The following is a 19136-nucleotide window of genomic DNA, read 5'->3' on the forward strand; positions in this document are numbered from 1 at the left end:
TGTTACTAAACCTCTTAAATAAAGTTGATTATTATTCTACCTGGGTCCTCACATCCCATTCGGTCACATTTAAAATAAAACCCACTGGGAAAAATTAAGCAAAAGGGGTCAGTTGGGTGCTCTGGGCCCATCTGAGGAAACCTGTACCAGAGTGGTGGCAGCCTGCAGTCAGAAAACGGCATTACATCAGTCGAAAATAATAGCAAAATACCCGGATAACCAACTTGCGGAGGGGAGAAGGGTGTGCTCTTGTGACATCGGCACTAACACTGATGTCACTATGTCACTTCTGTGTACAACTCATAAATGACAAAGGGTAGCTCTAGGAATCACCAGCAATTGTATGGTTCTACCCTGAAGTGATGTAGTGACGTTGCTGCTTTTTCTTGAGGCTTGCTGATGAGAGGCCTCCCGCCGTAACAGGAAGCTTGGCAAGCCTACAGCAAGAGCAGGAAGCAAAGAAAACATGTTTTCTCACATGTATTTGACATTCATAAAAATAAAATAAAAATAAGGATGACCAGTGTCCAATTACACTATTTTTGGTGTGTGTATTTGTTAAAATACACAGAGGAATAAGTAAAAAGGAAGCTAAAGCTGAAGGGAGACTGAAAAAAAACATAGGAAAGAAGACACCAGAAGTAACTTTTCCAGTGGAAAAATGGTGGAAGTCAGAAAATAATTGAAGGGGAAAGCATGGGAGCTTCCTCTCACTTGAGGCACACTTTTCCTCGGGGGGTGGGGGGGAGGATATGAATGCCAATTTCTTGATTAGAGCGCTAGATCTTTCCGGTGTACAACCTGTATTTAGGATTGCACAAAGATTGCAGATACCACTGCACTCTTCTTTGCAGCTTATTTTCACGTTGTTTATGTGACCCGCTGATTCTGCTGGCCTTCCCCGAGAACAACATGTGTGAAAAGTGTTGAGTATTCTAAAGCACGACATTAACAGTGAAATCCTTAGCAGAGTTATTCCAGTCTAAGCCCATTAAAATCAATGGGCTTAGACCAGTGTGACTCAGTTTAGGATTTCACTGCAAATGTGAGAAACTCTTTTAGCGGCAGGGCTGCTATTCTCTCTGCAGCTGTGCTGGGATGGCAGTCCACACCCAACCATCTTCTCTCACCAAAATGTGAGCAATTTACCCTTTCCAATGATCACCGGAAATCAGCTACCCCCTCACACACAGGCACATTTCCCCAGCTTTCCATTTACCTGAAGACCAAAAAGGGGCAAATCAGAGGGTCACTTACTGGCTGATTCCTTCGAAGGAAGCTTCCCGAGTCACACTCCCACTGTCAGTGTTCACTCCTCGCTGTAAAGAGAAATGATCTATTACTCTGAGCTAAAAGCGCAGCTGTTTCAAACTTAATTTTTTTTAAAGTATCTGCATGCAAGCCCGTCAACAGGCATGCTTGTTAAATGAACCGCAGTAAAACAGAAGAGGGGAGTTGATGTAAAAGTTGCTTTCTCAAAGATTTTTTAAAAACAAAAAACATTGATGGTCATTATTCTCCTTATATACATCGCCTGTATAAATCTGTATATCTTTAACAAGGCTCTCAGTTACAGGAGAGAAGGGAGAGGAAACACAATGAATGTACAGCAGAGGGGAAAAGCTGCATCCATTGACTCAGCATGCTGCTGCTATGCGAGAGCTATCACTTCCAAATGGATTATCTTGTTCCTACATGAAAACCGAACCAATATTCAATAAGGTGGGTAATCTAAACAGACAACTGTAGAGGGAGGTGGGAGAAGATGTGGCAGGCCCACTCCAAGATCAGCTGAGAAACAGCTCCCTCCACTGTTCCCATGGCTGCCAACCTCCAGGTGGGGTCTGGAGATCTCCCAGAATTACAATTGGTCTCCAGACTAAAGAAATCAGTTCTCCTGGAAAAAAATGGCCCTCCCCTCACCAGACTCCACTCCCATATCTGTAGGAATGTCCAACCCAGAGCTGGCAACCCTAGCTGTTCCCCTTATCTGTGTCAGAGGGGCTATACATATTCTAAGCAGAAAGAGAGCTTTTTTGGCGCAGTTCTCCATTTTATAACTACTTTCTCCCTATTTCTTTACTCTTCTTTCTTGACTACCCCTACTTCTCCCCTTCCGGATCTCTTTAGGAATATCTTTCATGTGTCCCTTAAGGGGCAGAAACTCAGGGGGATTGCTTAAATTGTCAATAGCTGCCCCAAGACCTTGAGATATCAAAACAAATGAACATTACTCTTCTGTCCAGAATCATCACTATACTATCGGAGAGGGCAGGGAACTGAGCCTCTTAACACAGAAAGGAATTCTATTCAAAATTGTCTTCTAGTATGACAGACCCAGAGAGGTGTAGAGATTGCATTATGAGGTAGAAGCAGCGGTCATTTTGTAGAAAAAGAGCTGGAGGAACTCATTAGCATAACTCATTAGCATACACCACACCCCTTGCCATCACCGGAAGGGTGTCATTAGCATAACTGATTTGCTTATGCCACACCCCCTGACATCACCTATCCTGGCTGTTTTGGACCCAATCCTAGCCCCCATTGGGGCTGAAAATGGCCAAAAAGGGGCCCAAAATGGTCAGGATCAGGCCACTGCTGAGCAGGAGAGTGATCCACCACCCATCAGAGGCCCAATCCAGGCCGTTTCAGCCCCAATCCAGGCCGAAACAGGCCCCAAATGGCTGAGAGTCAGGTGGGTGTGGCCACCTGACATGTGACCTCTTTGGGGAACTGCCGGAACTGCATTCCTGTGCATTCCCCCTCAAAATGAGCCCTGGATAGAAGCATGACCAGAACGGCTCATGTCCTCCTTTGTTTACAGTGGCGGTGATGGAAAGCCAGGGGGTAGAAGCCGTGCTCTCAGGGACAATGGAGGATGAGGGCAGATGCATCCATGCGGCCATCAATTCTTTGTGAGAGCAAAAGACACAGGACTGAATAAGCAGAGAAGCCCCGCCTTCAGGAGCCAAGACTGGAGTGTTCCAGTTATCCAGTCAAATGTCCAGAATAGCCAACGGATGCTAGTTTTATTTATTTATTTATTCAAATAGTTTTACCCCGCCTTTCCTTGTAGTTCAAGATCTTCCCGTTCTTCTTTTAAGAGCACTACTAGGTGTGCAAAGCAGGTGACAATTTCTTGGCAGCTCTGTACCCTTGCAAGAATCCCATCACGTGAGGCTGAGAGGTAGGGAAGATGCTCAAAAATGTCCCAGAGAGCTCTATGGACAGGCCAGGAATTTAACACACGCACACACACACCCATCAACCCCAGCAGGTTCGGGCAAGTTGCATGCCCTCAGCATTAGACTCCCCAAGAATTTTTTAAATCCAAGCTTTAGCTCAGCTCAAAGCATCAGAGCTTGGGTCCTGTGAATGGTGCACAGTTCATAGATGGAATCTTTTCTTTTTCCTACTGTGTTTCCCTGCATGCCCCCCAAATTCAATTTCCCTTTCTTGTAGCAGTGTGCTCACACGTACTACATAGGTCAGGAGACTCTGTGGGCCTTTACGGACTGCTTTTGGGGATACAGCAAATATCCCGCCAGTGAACTTTTAAGTAATTTAAATATTTATACCCTGCTGTTCTCCCCAATGGGGACCTAAAGCAATTTACATCACTATTCTCCTCTTTGCCATTTTCTCCTGACTACCACACCCTATGAGGAACTTGCTCCATTTGTGGTGACATCCCAGCCAATGGGCAACAAACAATGATCCAATGCAGCCAGGAAGCAGACATGATTGAATGCTGTGCTTTAATTGGAGAAAAAACCCTAACGAACACATCCTTTATTGTAAAGCAACAAGCAAAATCAGATTATAGCATGTATTAAAATGCTCCAAATAAAAAAAACACCATCATTTGCAGATCTAAGTATGCATTTACTGAGGATTTACTCCTGAGGAAGACTTCGAAATGAGTGATAATCCGGAAGCTCATCAAAGAAGGAAGAAGGAAGATGAAAAGGATAGTTTTTGAGAATGTTTGAAATAACTGGACTCAATAAGCAATAGTTTAAAAAAAGCAAGAGTTCAGTAGCACCTATAAGATTAACAAAATTTGTGATAGGATATGAACTTTCATGAGTCAAATTTTGTTAGTTTCATAGCTGCTGTTATAGGTGAAGAATTACACAATTTTAAAGTTGGCAATGAGGAAATGGAAATTGTTCAGGATTTTCTATTTCTTGGCTCAATCATCAACCAAAAGGGAGACTGCAATGAAGACTGAGACTTGGAAGAGCAGCTGTGAGGGAGCTAGATAAGATCCTTAAAGATAAAGATCTCTCTCTGGGAACCAAGATCAAGATAATCCAAACTATGATATTCCCCATTTCTATGTATGGATGTAAAAATTGGACGGTGAAGAAAGCTGACAAGACGAAAACTAATTCATTTGAAATGTGGTGCTGGAGGAGAGTTTTGCAGACAGCATGGACAGCCAAAAAGACAAGTAAGTGGGTACTAAATCAAATCAAGCCTGAATTCTCCCTAGAAGCTAAAATGACAAAACTGAGGTCACATCATGAGAAGAAAAAGTTCTCTGGAAAAGTCAATGTTAGGAAAAGTAGAAAGCAGTAGGAAAAGAGGAAGACCTAAAACGAGATGGCTTGATTCAATAAAAGAAAGAAGTCACATCCTCCAGTTTGCAGAATCTGAACAACCTGTTAATGGTAGGACGTTTTGGAAGTCTTTCCTTCATAGAGTCGCCATAGGTCAGAGATGACTTGATGGCACCTAACACACACATAGGTGCTACTGGACTCTTGCTCTTTTCTGTTGCTACAGACAGACTAACGTGGCTACCTCTCTTGATTAACATGCAGTGTTGGAGTTTTATTTGATTACACATGAGTTACATGGATCTAGATATAATATTTGACTATCTGGATGGAATTTGAACATTTATGTTGATTGGATTGTACATACTGCATGCTAGATTGTTTTCTCATTAGAACACACACATAATATTCGATAAGAATAAATGATATTGTATTGCAATTATGCACTTCTTGTATTTAGAAACCTTTATCACAGTGTTTTTCTTTTAAGTGAGAAGGCAGCACAGTACTTACCAGAGTCAGAAGAACAGAAGGATTCTTTGAAGCCAAGACAGTGGCAATCTGTATGATGCAAGGAACAGACATCATTATGAATATGACCACTGGGGATGTACACATGCACGGGGGGGGGGGGGGATGTCCATATCTTACATACTTCCCCATTCTCACAACCACACCCCACAGCTGCTGCATTGAACAAAGGGTCTGCCACCATCACACATCTCCCTCCTTTGTGTTCCCCACCCCACTGCACCAACAACATCACTGGGATACCCAGGCCTCACATACCACCATTTTGGTTTTTTGTTTTGTTTTTAAATTCTACGCACTCACAACGTTCATTGGCACTTCTTAACACCACAATAGCTGAGTTAATGGACAAGGCAGTCACCTTTCCGCATATGGAAGCTAGAGTCCTACGGAAAGTTCAAAATGTATTCCTGCATTTAGCTCAGGTACTTCCTTTGATTAAGTTTACCTGATGTGGAGGAGGCCAGGATTGCAAAAATGGCTATTTGTCTGCCAACTAGCATGCTCCCTGGAGAGCTTTACGATCAGCTGATAATCAACTACTGGTGGTGCCCAGCCCGAGGGACATTTGGCTGGCCTCGACCAGGGCCAGGGCTTTCTCAGCCCTTGCTCTGGCCTGGTGGAACTCTCTCCCATTGGGGATTCGGGCCCTGCAAGATCTACTGCAGTTCCGCAGGGCCTGCAAGACGGAGCTGTTCCGCCAGGTCTATGATTGAGGCTGGCAGTGCCCCCACTATGCTGCCTGAGACTGATCGTTTCCATCTTCTATTGTCTGCATTTTATGGTTTTAATATAGCCTCTGAGATAAGTATTGTTGCCTGTTCACATAATTTTGTATTTTTGATCGGTTTTATCTGTTTTAATACGTATTTTAAATCTGTATTTAAATACTTGTTGTGAGCCACCCTGAGCCTGCGTGCGGGAAGGGCAGGATGTAAATCTAATAAACAAACACAGTTATATGATTTAACACACAACTTCATTCGTCTCTGCCCAATGTGCAAAGGGTCTTTGACTTACCAAGCAGATATACAGATTTGTCAGCATTCAGAAAAAGGTTGCTATGTGTTCAAAGCCTGAGCTAAAGACGGCACCAGTTGGCTGTGGAATGTTTGGCTTGTGCATAAGCATATGTGATCTTTGACACACAACAGCCTTCATGTTAAGGGGTTCTCAACGTCAGTTTTTAGAAAAGCACCCAAAATTGTGGGGCTGGGGGAGAGGGAAGGACAGGTAACCCACCATCCACAGATATGAAATGTGAGAACATAAGAAGGGGCCTGCTGGATTGGACCAGCATCCTGTCTCACGCAGTGGACAAAAATAAGGCTGAGAACAGGGCAGAGAGGCCAAATCTGGGCCGTTTCCACACTACTCACCTTCATCCGGAATGTTGCGAAAAAAACCACGGAAGATAGCGTCTTCTTGCGCGAGTTTTGCGCGACGTTGCGCAAAACTCGCACGAGAAGACGCTATCTTCCGCGTTTTTTTCCTGACGTTCTGCAGCATTCCGGATGAAGGTAAGCAGTGTGGAAACGGCCTATGTTACCTCCTGACACTGGTATTCAGAAGTTTGCTGCCTCTGTAGATGGTGGCTCCCGTATTTCTCCCTGTTCACTTGCCCTCCACTCAATCCACTTGCCGTTCAAGTGTCATTCGTCATGTGTAGCTTGGCCCTGAGGCTACTAGCCATTGAATGGACCTGTCCGTCTACCCCTCTTTTCAAGCCATCTATTCCTGTGGCCACCCCTATCTACACTGGCGGTGAACCCCCCACAATTCCTCATTGAATACAGAAGGATTTCCTTTTGTCAGTCCCTGTACCTGTTGCCCATCAATTTCATTGGAAGCCCCCAAGCTCCAGTAAACATATGATGGAAATATCTATCCAGCCCTGGCTCTGAAACACAGAAAAGGGTGCTTGTCTCTCCCCCTGCTCCAACACACAAAACGTATCAAGCGCCGAAACCTCTTCAGCTCTGCATCTGTTGACGGCACTCTACTGACAAATTGTCAATATACGTTTGTGATACTAAGCAATGAAGCAAGCGGTTTTCTAGCCAGGAACCGCTTGTCATCCACTCTTGCAGATAAGAAGTCCTTAACTAGCACTTCTGTATTTGACACATAAAGCCTGATAACTGGAAAACCACGATTCCAATCCAGATATGTCAAGCAGAAACCCCCCTTTCCCGGCGACTGCCGAGGGAATGGACAGATTAGCGGAAGCGCTATTTCACAGATATATTCATCTCAAGAATTAAACTATGCTTTGAATGGAGGACAAAACAAAGCAAAGATGAGATTTTTTTTTTATAGAGCAGGGCTTCAAACTGGGGGCCTGAAGGGACATTTTTTTTAAAGAAAGACACCTTAATTTTCACATTGCTTTGCACTACGACAATACACAAAGCTGAGGGGTGGGCTAATGAAACCCTTCATGGACAAAGGTTGTAAAGCACAGAAACAACTGGCTAAATATTAGTGCAAGTATTAACAACACACTTTTATACAGAGGCTTAAAGCATCTCCAATACTTATGTAAATCTGTCAATCTCCGTTTTGCAGTCAAAGACTTCAAGGCCAGTATGCTGCAGCACTCAGAGCACCGAACTACCCAATTGGTGCAAGGGTTAACCCACCCGTTTTGGGTTCAGAGCCGCCCTCCTCACATTATGCAGCTCATTGGTCAGCCTTAAGTTACTCTCTTTCCAGCCTAACCACTTCACAGAGTTTTGAGAAGATACAATGGAGGTGGGGCAGCTATGTAGACCATCCTTAGAGAAAGGACAGGATTGTTTTTTAAAGTCACAAATTAACTAGTAGCTACGGCAAGGCCATTTCATGACATCATGGCAGAGGTAAGATCTGAATTTGGGATTACTTGCTTCACCCACTACAAAAGAAAAAAGGGAGAGGCTGCAACAAGGCAAAACGAAAGGGGGAAAATGCAAATGGAACAAAGGGAAGAGTCTTTAATGTTTTATAACCCCTTCGCGTTTCACAACTCTTTTGTCTGGGGGATCTTCCAAATTCCTTTTAGTATCATTCCTGTGTACACACTATTGCAGGCTAGGCCCATTCTGAATTTCACTCCAGCTTTCCCAGCCTTCCTTGGACACAATTAACCAGGTGTAGTAGTTAAGAGCAATGGGACTATAATCTGGAGAACTGGATTCGATTCCCCACTCCTCCACTTGAAGCCAGCTGGGTGACCCTGGATCAGTCACAGCTGCTAGGAGCTCTCTCAGAGCCACCCATCTCACAGGGTGTTTTGTTGTGGGGATAACATACTTTGTAAAGCGCTCTGAGTAGGTGTTAAGTAGACGTGGACACAAAATGGGAAAAACCCGAAACGAGAGATTTGTGTTTTGTCATGTTTCACGAATCACGAACCATGAGTTTTCATGAAATTGACCCGTTTCACAAAACGATTCATTAGTTCCGTGATTCATCAAAACCAGGGGCATTTCAATGGTCCCCTTCACACACAGAGATGCCAAACTCGCAGGGAGATTTCAGCAGGTTCTCTTCCTGGAAGCAGCAAGAGTGTGAGCCCTCAAAAGAGCAGAGAAAGAACTGAAAAGAAACAAATACAAGCAAATTTTTAAATAGGCCCCAGAGCCAGGCTAAGGCCTGAGACTAGGGTGGGGTGGGGTGGAGAAAAAAAGGCACCCTCACCCAAAGACCTTCTCACAGCAAGGCCGAGAGCTGGAAATAAGAGGCTTCTTTCAGTCTCTTTAAAGCAGCAGCAGCCAAAAGCACAATCCCAAATCCTTCCACACACTCTCCCACTCCAATCCCAGCAATAGGTCCAACTCCCTCTCCCTCTGTCAACTAGGACTGAAACACGAGGCAGAGAGAGAGGTGCCTTTTATAAAAAACGCTGACATAGAGCAGAACAGGAGGTCTGTGGTTGGCTGACAGACCTGCCTAACAGGGTTTGGAGGGGTGAGATTGGTGTGCCCATAGCTACAGGCGGCCCACCTCCTTGGTTGCCTAGGGGATTGACCCCCAGCTCCTGACTGTATAGGGCAGACTGGAAGCTCTCCAGATGGCTAGGAGAGCTGCCAATCAAGGGTAAGTGGGCTATGATTGGGGTTTCCAATGGCAACAAAAGGTCTGGACCCATTGTTTCTAGGGAATCAATGGATCGGCGCCAGCCTGTCTGCAATTATGAATCATTCACAAAGCTAACAAAACAAGCCAAAAAAGTCGTGAATTTCATGATAATTTCATGATAACCACGGCCCCACAAAACGCTGTTTCGCGACACACAAAATGGCTCGTTTCGTGATGAAATTTGCTTCATATTTCGATTCATTCTCATGTCTAGTGTTAAGTCGTCCTGAAAGGCGGTATAAATCGAATGTTATTATTATTATTTTGTGAAGGAGGCACACAGGGATTTGGTACCAAGAAATTTTATTTATTTACTAGCTTGATACTCATGCTTCACTACGGTATTTAACTACTTTAAAATCAGATATAATACTTATGGGTATGTAACATTTTTTGGTTTGTGTTTTTTTTTTAGTTGGCAACCCTAGTGAACTTTGAGAGGAAGACTGGGAGGTGCATTTGACCTCAGGAAACATTAAATGACTCCCAATGGCAGCTGCATACTGTTTAGAATGTGGCGGGGGGGGGGAGAGACCAATCAGGCCGCAGACACAAATGACCTCTGTGTTCCAACTGTCTCAGGCGGGGGAGGAGGTGAGGTGGGGAATGGTGTGAGGCCCAATCAGCCCACATATGCAAATGACCTTGAAAGGTTGGCCCAGTCAGAGAAGAGTGGCCGAGCTGGCAGTGGGCAGGGGCACAAGCAGGCAGCAGCCTGCCAACCACACAGGGAAGCTGTATCCCTTTGGGAAAACACATTTGACCCCTTTTTACCCCCCTAGGGGGCGGATTTCTTAATATCTCTTCTTAGTGAGCCCCTATATCACAAGAGAAATGACCTCCCCAAATTTCATGCTTCTAGGTTTGGGCTGGGTGTTGATGAGTCAGTCAGGACACTTGTCTTTATATAAAGAGATAGATTTACTAACTTTGAAGTCTTTGGGATCCTCACCTCATGGGGGCCCCCTATTGATCCATATCTTTTCTCAATATGGGCCTCAAAATAAAAGATGGAGTCTACATCAAGCCAGTATCGAATAGCAGTGAGTCACGCCAAGAGCATAACGGAATGCAGGTCAGCTGACCCATCAATCATGCAAAGCCCATCCTAAGAGAGATTAAACTAGAGGGCCATCTCCCCAAGGACTATGGAGCCTCTTCCCTAAGTAATTTAGGGAATGACTCAGATTTTCAAATCAATAAGCAATAGAATGATTCCAGCCAGTCCCCCCCCATTCCTTAACTATCGAAGAGGAAGACTTCTGCCCCTCCCTATGGCTTCACCCAGCCGTAATTCTCCAGATCTCCTCAAGGGAACATTTTTGACCAGAAAATCTCCCCTTTCGCTATAGTAACAAAACTCCTTTTTCAAACCTTCCCATCTCTGGGGAGATTTAATCTGTATCAATCAGACGACAGAGTTCCTTCTGATTTCTGCAGAAAGACGTAAAAAGTTATCCCTCAGCCCCAATTTTTGCAGCCGGTTTGGAACTCCTCCAGTTACCCCAATTTCACAGGTGGCCTCTGCTTTGCTGTGTTTTCTTCCCCTGCCTGGTCCGTTTCCAAGCTCCAATGCGGCTTTGTTGCTACCAAGGAATCCCTCCCTGCTTTACCGCCGAAATCCGGCTTGTATGTCTTTGGTTTTCCCCTTTATGCTTCCCCTATAAGCAGGCAGCTACCAGGGAAAGGCTTGGGGGTTTGTGTTTTAAAATCTCTCCCTTCTCCTGGTTGTGACAGATATTTAATTGGGTCTTTCTGTGTTAATTCAATTTAAATTTTTTTATTTAAGAATGCTTATTCCTCCTTGTTCTTCCAAGCGCAGTGTTAAATCTGGATCTCTGTATACACTGGTTTAAGATCCCAAATATCTTTTAAACACCCCACCATACACATGCTTGTTCCATGTCAGAAAAAAGGGACGCATTTGCTCATTGTGGGGCCTTCACGGGGCTTGCAATTTGGATAACATTTATACCTAGCGTTGCCAGCCTCTAAATGGTAGCTAGCAACAGAGATCAACCCCCCTGGAAAAAATGGCTGTTTTTGAGGGTGGATTCTTGTAGGAAAATATAGCAGAGATTGTGCAAAGATTGTGCATTGGAAGTAATGAGAATAGATTCACACACACACTCCAGTGTAGCTCTGTAAGAATACTTTACTAAAGGATAAAAATTAGGGTTACATTTGGAGAAAATAATAAATTGCTAAGCTGACTACATCTTGCTAGATAAGTGACTTAGAGTAGAGATGAAGTGAAGTAGAAGTGAAGAAGAAGAAAGTAAACAAAGAGCAATAAAACTTCAGTATATAGCATCAATTAATTGCCCCCAATAAACTAACTGCCCAATAGAAAATCCTAATCCTACTTCATTATGCTTAGTGACTCCCCTTTCTAAGGAGGGAATCTTATTCGAAGCTCTAATGGTTACATTCAAAGTATGTTTACTAATTAAGTAGGTAACACAAACAGTTTAACTCTTTCATGACTGAAATGAAAACACTTGCTAAATTCCCACAATTCTATGGTATTATACCATTCTGAGACCCTTCTCCAAACCCTGCCCTCTCCACGCTTCACCCCCCCCCCCGAAATCTTCAAGAATTTCCCAACCTGGACCTGGCAACCCCCACTTTTCTTCCCAAAAGGGACCCAGAGGGGACTCTGTTATTCTCTCCTCCATTTTATCCTCACATCAACCCTGTGAAGTAGGCTAGGCCGAGAGTGCGTGACTGGCCCAAGGTCACCTAGTAAGCTTCTATGGCAGAGTCGGAATTCAAAGCTGGGTCTCCCAAATCTTGGTCCAACACTAACTATAATACTTCGCTGGCTCTCAAGAACTGGGCAGATCCTAATATTCTGTATAAACTATCAAACACAAACACCGATGTGGGGGAGCACACTTGGACAAGGTATTTCCCCCCTCGGTTTGGGAGCGTTTGCATAATGAAACTGTAAACTGCTTACCCAATACTGGCCCTGGCAGTGCACTCACCTCATCCGTGTAACGCACCTCGGCGACTGCGTACTTCTTCTTGAAGAATTCAGGGGGATGGATCCTTAGGAAAACACAGAAAGACACATTGGGTGCCGGCCATTTTTACGAGTAAGCCAGCCATTCCAACATATTTCATTTTTTTCACCAACTCATTCTTTTTCTCACTCTCTCCTTCTACAAGGAAAATGCAAAAAGCAAACTGGAGAGAAAAGATCTGCCTACGAGATTAATGCTACTCATATGAAAATGCAACGGTGCAATAAAATACCACCATCCATTTCAACATACTATGTTGAATTCCATCAGTCAGCAAAACTGCAGTTCCTCTTTATAAACGCGACCTGGGGTGAGGGGGGAATAATTCCTATTCGGGAAGGTGGTCGAAATGCAGAGACCTGCATCCCACCTGCCAAAATTTAATGTTACACGCTGCAACGGAGTCAGTTTCTCACCGTACGGCTATTTCATGAACCCCCAAATATTTCTGTTACATCCCCCTTCTGCCATTTCAAGGCCTCGCAATTGGGGCCCTCCGCTATCGCACACTGCTGAAGTCTTCCTTTATTCAGAACCTGACTTCATCTCTCCCTGCCCCTTCTCATTTGGCAGCTTTAAATCTCAGCTATAAAATTCAAACTTAAATAAAACCAGGCTCTACAGCTGTAAAACGGTAAAAGCAAACTTACGGCCGGTGCTTGCACGTTCTGCGGTACTGCAAATCACCACATCAAAACCACCATTTACATCTTGCTGCAGAAGTTCAAAACTAAGCAAAAAAAGAGCTGCCTGCCATTTTTTTTTTATAAAACTGCACACAAGCTCTCTTCTTTGGTCTTCCGAAGTCCCGAAAGCTGCGACACACACCCCCTCTTCCCCAAATTAAAACTGGTGGTGTAATATGCACTAAAAGTAAACCATTTCTAGCGTAAGAAAGAATTTCCCACTTTTCTTCATGTCTCTGTTCTGGGCATGCCTTCCGATTGGAAGGAGGCCAACCTAGAACAGTAACTCATGTAGAGCCACAAGAGGGAGGAGCCTTTTTCAAATGATTGATTATGCCCCATGGCTGGATCATTCCTGATGCAACTGTGCCTAATAAGGCAGAGTTACCGGTCCTCAATGGAGAATGACTGGAATGAAGCAGAGCAGTGATTCATACAGAGACATGGAAGGTGTCTTCTCCGTGGGTTATTATTTTGAGAATGCAGGAGCCTTTCATTATTTAATCTCTCTCTCTCTCTCTCTCTCTCTCTCTCTCACACACACACACACACACACACACACACACACACACTTCTTCATTCCACAAATGCTAGAAATTGACAGTTTCAGAGGGGTAGCCGTGTTGGTCTGTAGTAGAAGAGGAAAATTCAGGTCCAGTAGCACCTCAAAGGCCATCTAATATCTGTGCTATTTCCCGAGATATTCGGTAGCCCTTCTACACGGCTAGGCTGGGAGGATGTGACTAGCCCAAGGACACCGAGCAAGCTTCCACTGCAGAGTGGGGGGTTCGAGCCTGGGTCTCCCAGATCCTAGCAAAATATTATACTACACTGAAGAGGGCACTGAGTTCTAAACACGTTCGCATCGATGACTTCCTAAGGGCTGCTTGCAAAAGGAGTTTTTCCAAGGAGCAAATAGCAAGAGCATTTTTAGCAATATGTCCCCATACGAGACATGTCGAAAGGTGCGCGTGCACGCACACACACACAAAATTAGGGGCTTTATTGCAAACACATTACTCCAATGGGGGTAAAGTACCAGAGGCTTTCCCAACTGGTCACCAAAATTAGATTTATGGTCGCCATTGACAACCCAACCATCTTATCTAAGGATCCCTGTTGATCATGAGCGCCTGGTGAATACAGACTGTCAACAGAGAATTTTTTAAATTATTATTATTAAATACTGTCATCAAATTACATCGCAATCTTCACCTAAGTGGAAGAAAGGTCCCAGGAAGAGGAGGCCATGCCAGCGCTGGTCAGCTCATTAAAAAAAAAGTCCCTTGCAGGATTTTTAAGGCAATGACAAATTAGAACAAACGGAATTAGAACAAACGGAAGCAGATAAGAGCAGCAGAAGCAAAATGGGTGCATGTGTGTTGCGGTTCTCATGCAAATGCCACAATGTCACTTCCAATCATGCATCCAGAAGTGATGTCATAGTGGCGTGCAAGACTCATAATTTCTAGAGCGCTGCAGGACACCATGATATCACTAACCAGGTATGAGACCACAAGTGACGGGCGTTGCATGATGCTGGCTCCCCGTCTCCATACACACGCTCAGCTCTCTCAGGGCCCATGCCTTTTTTATGCTGTTGGAGCGGGGAGCTCTCTGGTTATAAGAAAGTTGAGGCCAACCCATGCAGAAAGTCAAAGTATTGAACATACATGAAGCCGACTCTTACTGAATCAGCCCCCTTGGTCCATCAAGGTCAGTCTTGTCTACTCAGACTGGCAGCGCCTCTCCAGGGTCTCAGCTGGAAGTCTTTTGCAACACCTACTGCCTGGTTCTTTTAACTGGAGATGCCGGGGATTGAACTTGGGACTTCCTGTATGCCAAGCAGAGGCTCTTCCGCTGAGCCACATGCTCTAAGCAGCGCAAGGATAGCCCTGCTTGGAGAGGGAACCATCAGAGATCGCAGAGAACCACTGGTACAAGACCCAATGAGAGAGGATTAAGACCAGATGAAGGAGGTAACTGGGATTATTTTAAACTGAGCAACAAATGTAAAACCAGTAAGACAAATTTGCCTCTCTCTTTAAACATCACAGAGAAAAGTGAAAGGACAGAAGGATGTGTTTAAATGTATTTGTTTTTCCTGGTGCTCCAATGCATTAGCATGTGCTGTTCAACCGTTTGTTTCCATTGTGTGCCATGTTCTTTAATATAAACATTTCCCTTTCTGAAATTGATGTCATTTGGCATGGGGGCTCTCGCTTGGAAGCAGGGAGCTCTTGTGTTGTAAAGAATATCTTTAACACGCAAGGTTTTAACCGTCTCCCTCTACTTCCAAGTGGGCTAATGGAGGGGGTGGGTGTGGATTCTGATATTATTACAGATTACTATTACACTGATTCCAATGGGCTTAGACTGGAGTAACTCTGTTTAGGATTTCACTGTTAAAACAGGATCCGACTGCCAGCTGCCAGGTTGTTGCTATTTTCTTAAAGGCCAGCTGGTGGCAGCAGAGAGTAAACTCAACTGCACAAGAGAACCAAGAGGGATAAGGCCTGGAAAGAGGAGAGCTTCTCCTTGAGGTCTAGCAACTTGAGGCCAATGCCAGTACAAGTCCCTCATTCCCAGAGGTAAAAAGTGCAAGAGCATGTTTTATTACAAGGGTGCGTACGGTCCGCACTTTTAACCATGGTGGGGCACACACAGAATGTTTATTTATTTACTTCATTTATTTACTTCATTTATTTTCTTCATGTATTCTTCATGCCTTTTCTCCACAATGAGGACCCAAAGCAACTTATAGTCTCCTTTCTTCCATTTTATCCTCACAACAACCCTGTGAGGTAGGTTATTCTGAGAGCGTGTGACTGGCCCAAGGTCACCCAGAAAGCTTCCATGGCAAAGTATGGATTCAGACTCGGGCGTCCCAGATACCAGTCCAACACTCTAACCACTGCACCACGCTGCCTCTCACATTTACACAGGTTAACATCGCCTCGGATTAATACTTCATGCATCTGATGACGTGAACTCCAACGCATGAAAGCTTGTTTCAAGGGCCCTTTGAAAAAGCCAGCTAAGCTACTGGCCCTCCTCATACCACGTACTATGGAAGCAAATCACGCAACCTAATTATGCAGCGTGTGAATTATGCACTGTGTGTGGAAAGCAGTTTCTTCTGTATCATAGCAAAGCAAGCCTGAGATATTCCAGTTTGCTTCCTTAGGGCAAACGTTCTCTCACATGAAAGAAGGACCAGCTTAGCAAGAAAAAACGACACTGAGGCTGGAAAGGGGCCAAAGGTGATTTATGACGATCAAAAACTTAAAAAGGGTACAGTGAGAAAATCAGTTTGGGGCATTTCCATTGCAAACCCCATAATCCAAGTTTTATTAAATTCACAGATTCCATTTCTGACATTATAAACCGTTTTCTTTCTTTCTTTTTTTAAAGGCCAAGTATAAAATGTTGAAAAGCAGTTGATTCATTTAAATTCTAATTACAAAAATGTCACTTAAATGTCAGCTTGTCAACCGGAGTAGGCCATTTCCCCATTAAAAGGGCTGCTTCATGCAAACCCAATTACCAAAAAAACCCAAAAAAACTGTTAATGAAAGGAAGACCAAAACAGACCTGGCTTCAGACTTTGTTTCTTTGAGACCGACAAGCCTCCATACACCAGCCCCACACAATCCCTCACTTTAGGAATGCATTCTGTGACCGCTTCTCTATCTCATGGTAGAACCGCTACAGAGAAGCGGTCATAGACACTCAGCCTTGCCTACCTCACAGGTTTGTTGTGAAGATTAAAATGGAAGAGAATGATGTAAGTTGCTTAGGATCCCCACTGGGGAAAAATATTGTGTAGAAGTGAAGTAAAGAACAAACAAACAATAATGAGATGGTGAGAATAACAGAAAAGTAATAGTGGTGAGTCTTAGCTCAAGGAGGACTATAAACTGGCACCCTGTGCTAAAAAAATCTGAGCGCACGCTTGTCTTCTACCTTGCTCTGTAGTTCTCGCCATTGTACTTTTAATTCTGCTTTGCGGTTGCCAAGCTTTGGTATCAGTGATACATTCCCCTCGAAAACAGCAATGCTACTTTTTATGCCGCCTCTCAGGCTTTGAATTTTTAGCAGCCTTTACTTTCTAGTGTATCTTGCACAATAATAAGAGATACTTGGGGACGGGGGGATTGAAATCTGCACTCAGAACTACATGCAATACCTTTTCAATGCTCTTCCTCCAGGGTTACAGCACAAAGCATGGGCCCTGTGTAAAAGAATGAGCCTGCAGGTGACGTGTTGGGCAGGGGTCAACAACCTTTCACAATGAAAGAGCCAAAATATGCCAAAATTCAGAGGAAGAGATCAATAAGCAGCCAATATAGGAAAGCCCATTTACATGACCGAAAATAGACAGCTGAGCATTACTGACCATTAACATGTTGATGAATAATCCATTACATTTCTGCAGTTCCAACGCTCATTGTTGCGAGTTCTTTACTGGGAAATTGCACACCCGAGTTTCACCATAAGTAATAAATATACACACGAGCTCCCTGTGTGATTGTTTTAGCACACAGGCATAAATCTGGCTGCAACTTCAGTTAGAGGCAACTGTTCACCTCTATCGTTTCACTTCCCTTTTTGCAAAGTATTTCAAAGAAGTCTTTAGTCTCATAAACTTCTTTGCTTGCTATTCCTGTCACATACTGATGATTACAGCATCCCACCTACCCCTCCAATACACCTTAACTTAAAGATTTCATTTTCTTTCCTAAAGAGCCATATTTAGTTCCACACTATATTACTAGAGACGGGAAGGCATGGCGGGGAGGGGGGAGAACAGCAACAGAAAAATGGAGGGAAATACTGAAAGCATTTCTTATGAAATGTTTTCTGCTATAGAATGACAAAGCTGTAAAACATTCCTCTTGTTGTGATTTGTTCCTGAAAAACACCAAATAACTACAACAAGAACCCACAACTTTAGATCATTCTAACTCCTATATAGCATATAGATGTGCACCAGTGGCTTCCTGGCTGCCTCCTCCTCCTACCCCAACCGCTGGTCAGGTGTGCAAGGCTGTGAGAACATAAGGTGGGGCAGAGGACCCCCCCACCCCCACCAAAGACCTGGGATCCCAAATATTCATAAACACAAGAATATTCTCATAGAGAATGGGTCTTTTTTTCTGCGCCCCCCAACAGAAGCCTGAAATGGCCGCTGAAATCCTGCTCCCGATGAGAAAGGAAAAGGATTTCAGGGGGCACTGGGGGCTGCCACTATTGGGGGAACCAAAACAGTTGAGCTTCGCGAGCAGAAATCCTTGCCCTCCAGAAACGCTGCGTTGGAGCCAACTCAACAATAGTATTCTGAAAGACAGGTTATTCTTTAAATGACATTGTAATGTTTTGCATGTAAATAAGTTTGTGTATATTAATGTAAGGGGATAGATCAAGATGGTTAGCCGTGTTAGTCTGTCTGTAGCAATGCAAAAGAGCAAGAGTCCAGTAGCACTTGTAAGACTAACAAAATTAGTGGTAGGGTATGAGCTTCCATGAGCCGCAGTTCACTTCTTCAGATACTCCTTCAGGCTCACCTTCTTCAAGCTCATCGTCAGGCTTATTATCTGAAGAAGTGAGCTGTGGCTCATGAAAGCTCATACCCTACCACTAATTTTGTTGGTCTTACAAGTGCTACTGGAGTCTTGCTCTTTTCCACTAATGTAAGGGGGTTTAACATTTGCTAATATGGGTTTAAATGCAGGCCTCTGAAGAAAGAAGGAAAGCGGAGGCTGGATGAGTGAATGGAGTCTGTTGTGATTAGATGGTAGCTGTACTCGGGGGTGCTGAGCGAACTGCAGTTTTTAGTCTTAAGTGCAGAGGGAACGTGTTCATTCTGTCCAAGTCAGGCCAACTGTGGGGAAGCCTGGGTCAGTCTGTGTGTATCTTAGAGAAAGAGGCTGTTCTATCTAGGTCAGGCAAGCTGAGTGGAAAAGTCTGAATGAATCTATGCCCGTGTGGATGAGAGGGGTGTTTATTCTGCTACTGAAGATCTGTGTGGAAAATCAGTCTTTGTGACTGGGGCTCAGAATATAACTTTAAGAAGATGTAACCATTTTTGAAACCACCATGGTTATGAACCTATTCTGAAAACGATATACTTATCAATTCTCTGTCACAAATAAATTTTACTTCTACTTAAGCAAGAAATTATCCCGTTTTTACCTCAT

General features: G+C 44.0%; 1 protein-coding gene across 1 annotated transcript in view; it reads right to left on the reverse strand.

Annotated features, from left to right (window-relative positions):
• PEPD (peptidase D) overlaps positions 1-19136 on the reverse strand; it is a 223321-nt gene that overhangs the window by 152014 nt on the left and 52171 nt on the right. Inside the window, exons 4-6 of the mRNA XM_055000754.1 lie at positions 12212-12275; positions 5079-5126; positions 1258-1319 (exon numbers count right to left, since the gene is read on the reverse strand). Of these exons, the coding sequence (XP_054856729.1) occupies positions 1258-1319; positions 5079-5126; positions 12212-12275 (174 nt within the window). The remainder of the gene's footprint in view (positions 1-1257; positions 1320-5078; positions 5127-12211; positions 12276-19136) is intronic.

This window comes from Eublepharis macularius, chromosome 16 (genome assembly GCF_028583425.1).
Source record: "Eublepharis macularius isolate TG4126 chromosome 16, MPM_Emac_v1.0, whole genome shotgun sequence".
Lineage (NCBI taxonomy): Eukaryota > Metazoa > Chordata > Lepidosauria > Squamata > Eublepharidae > Eublepharis > Eublepharis macularius.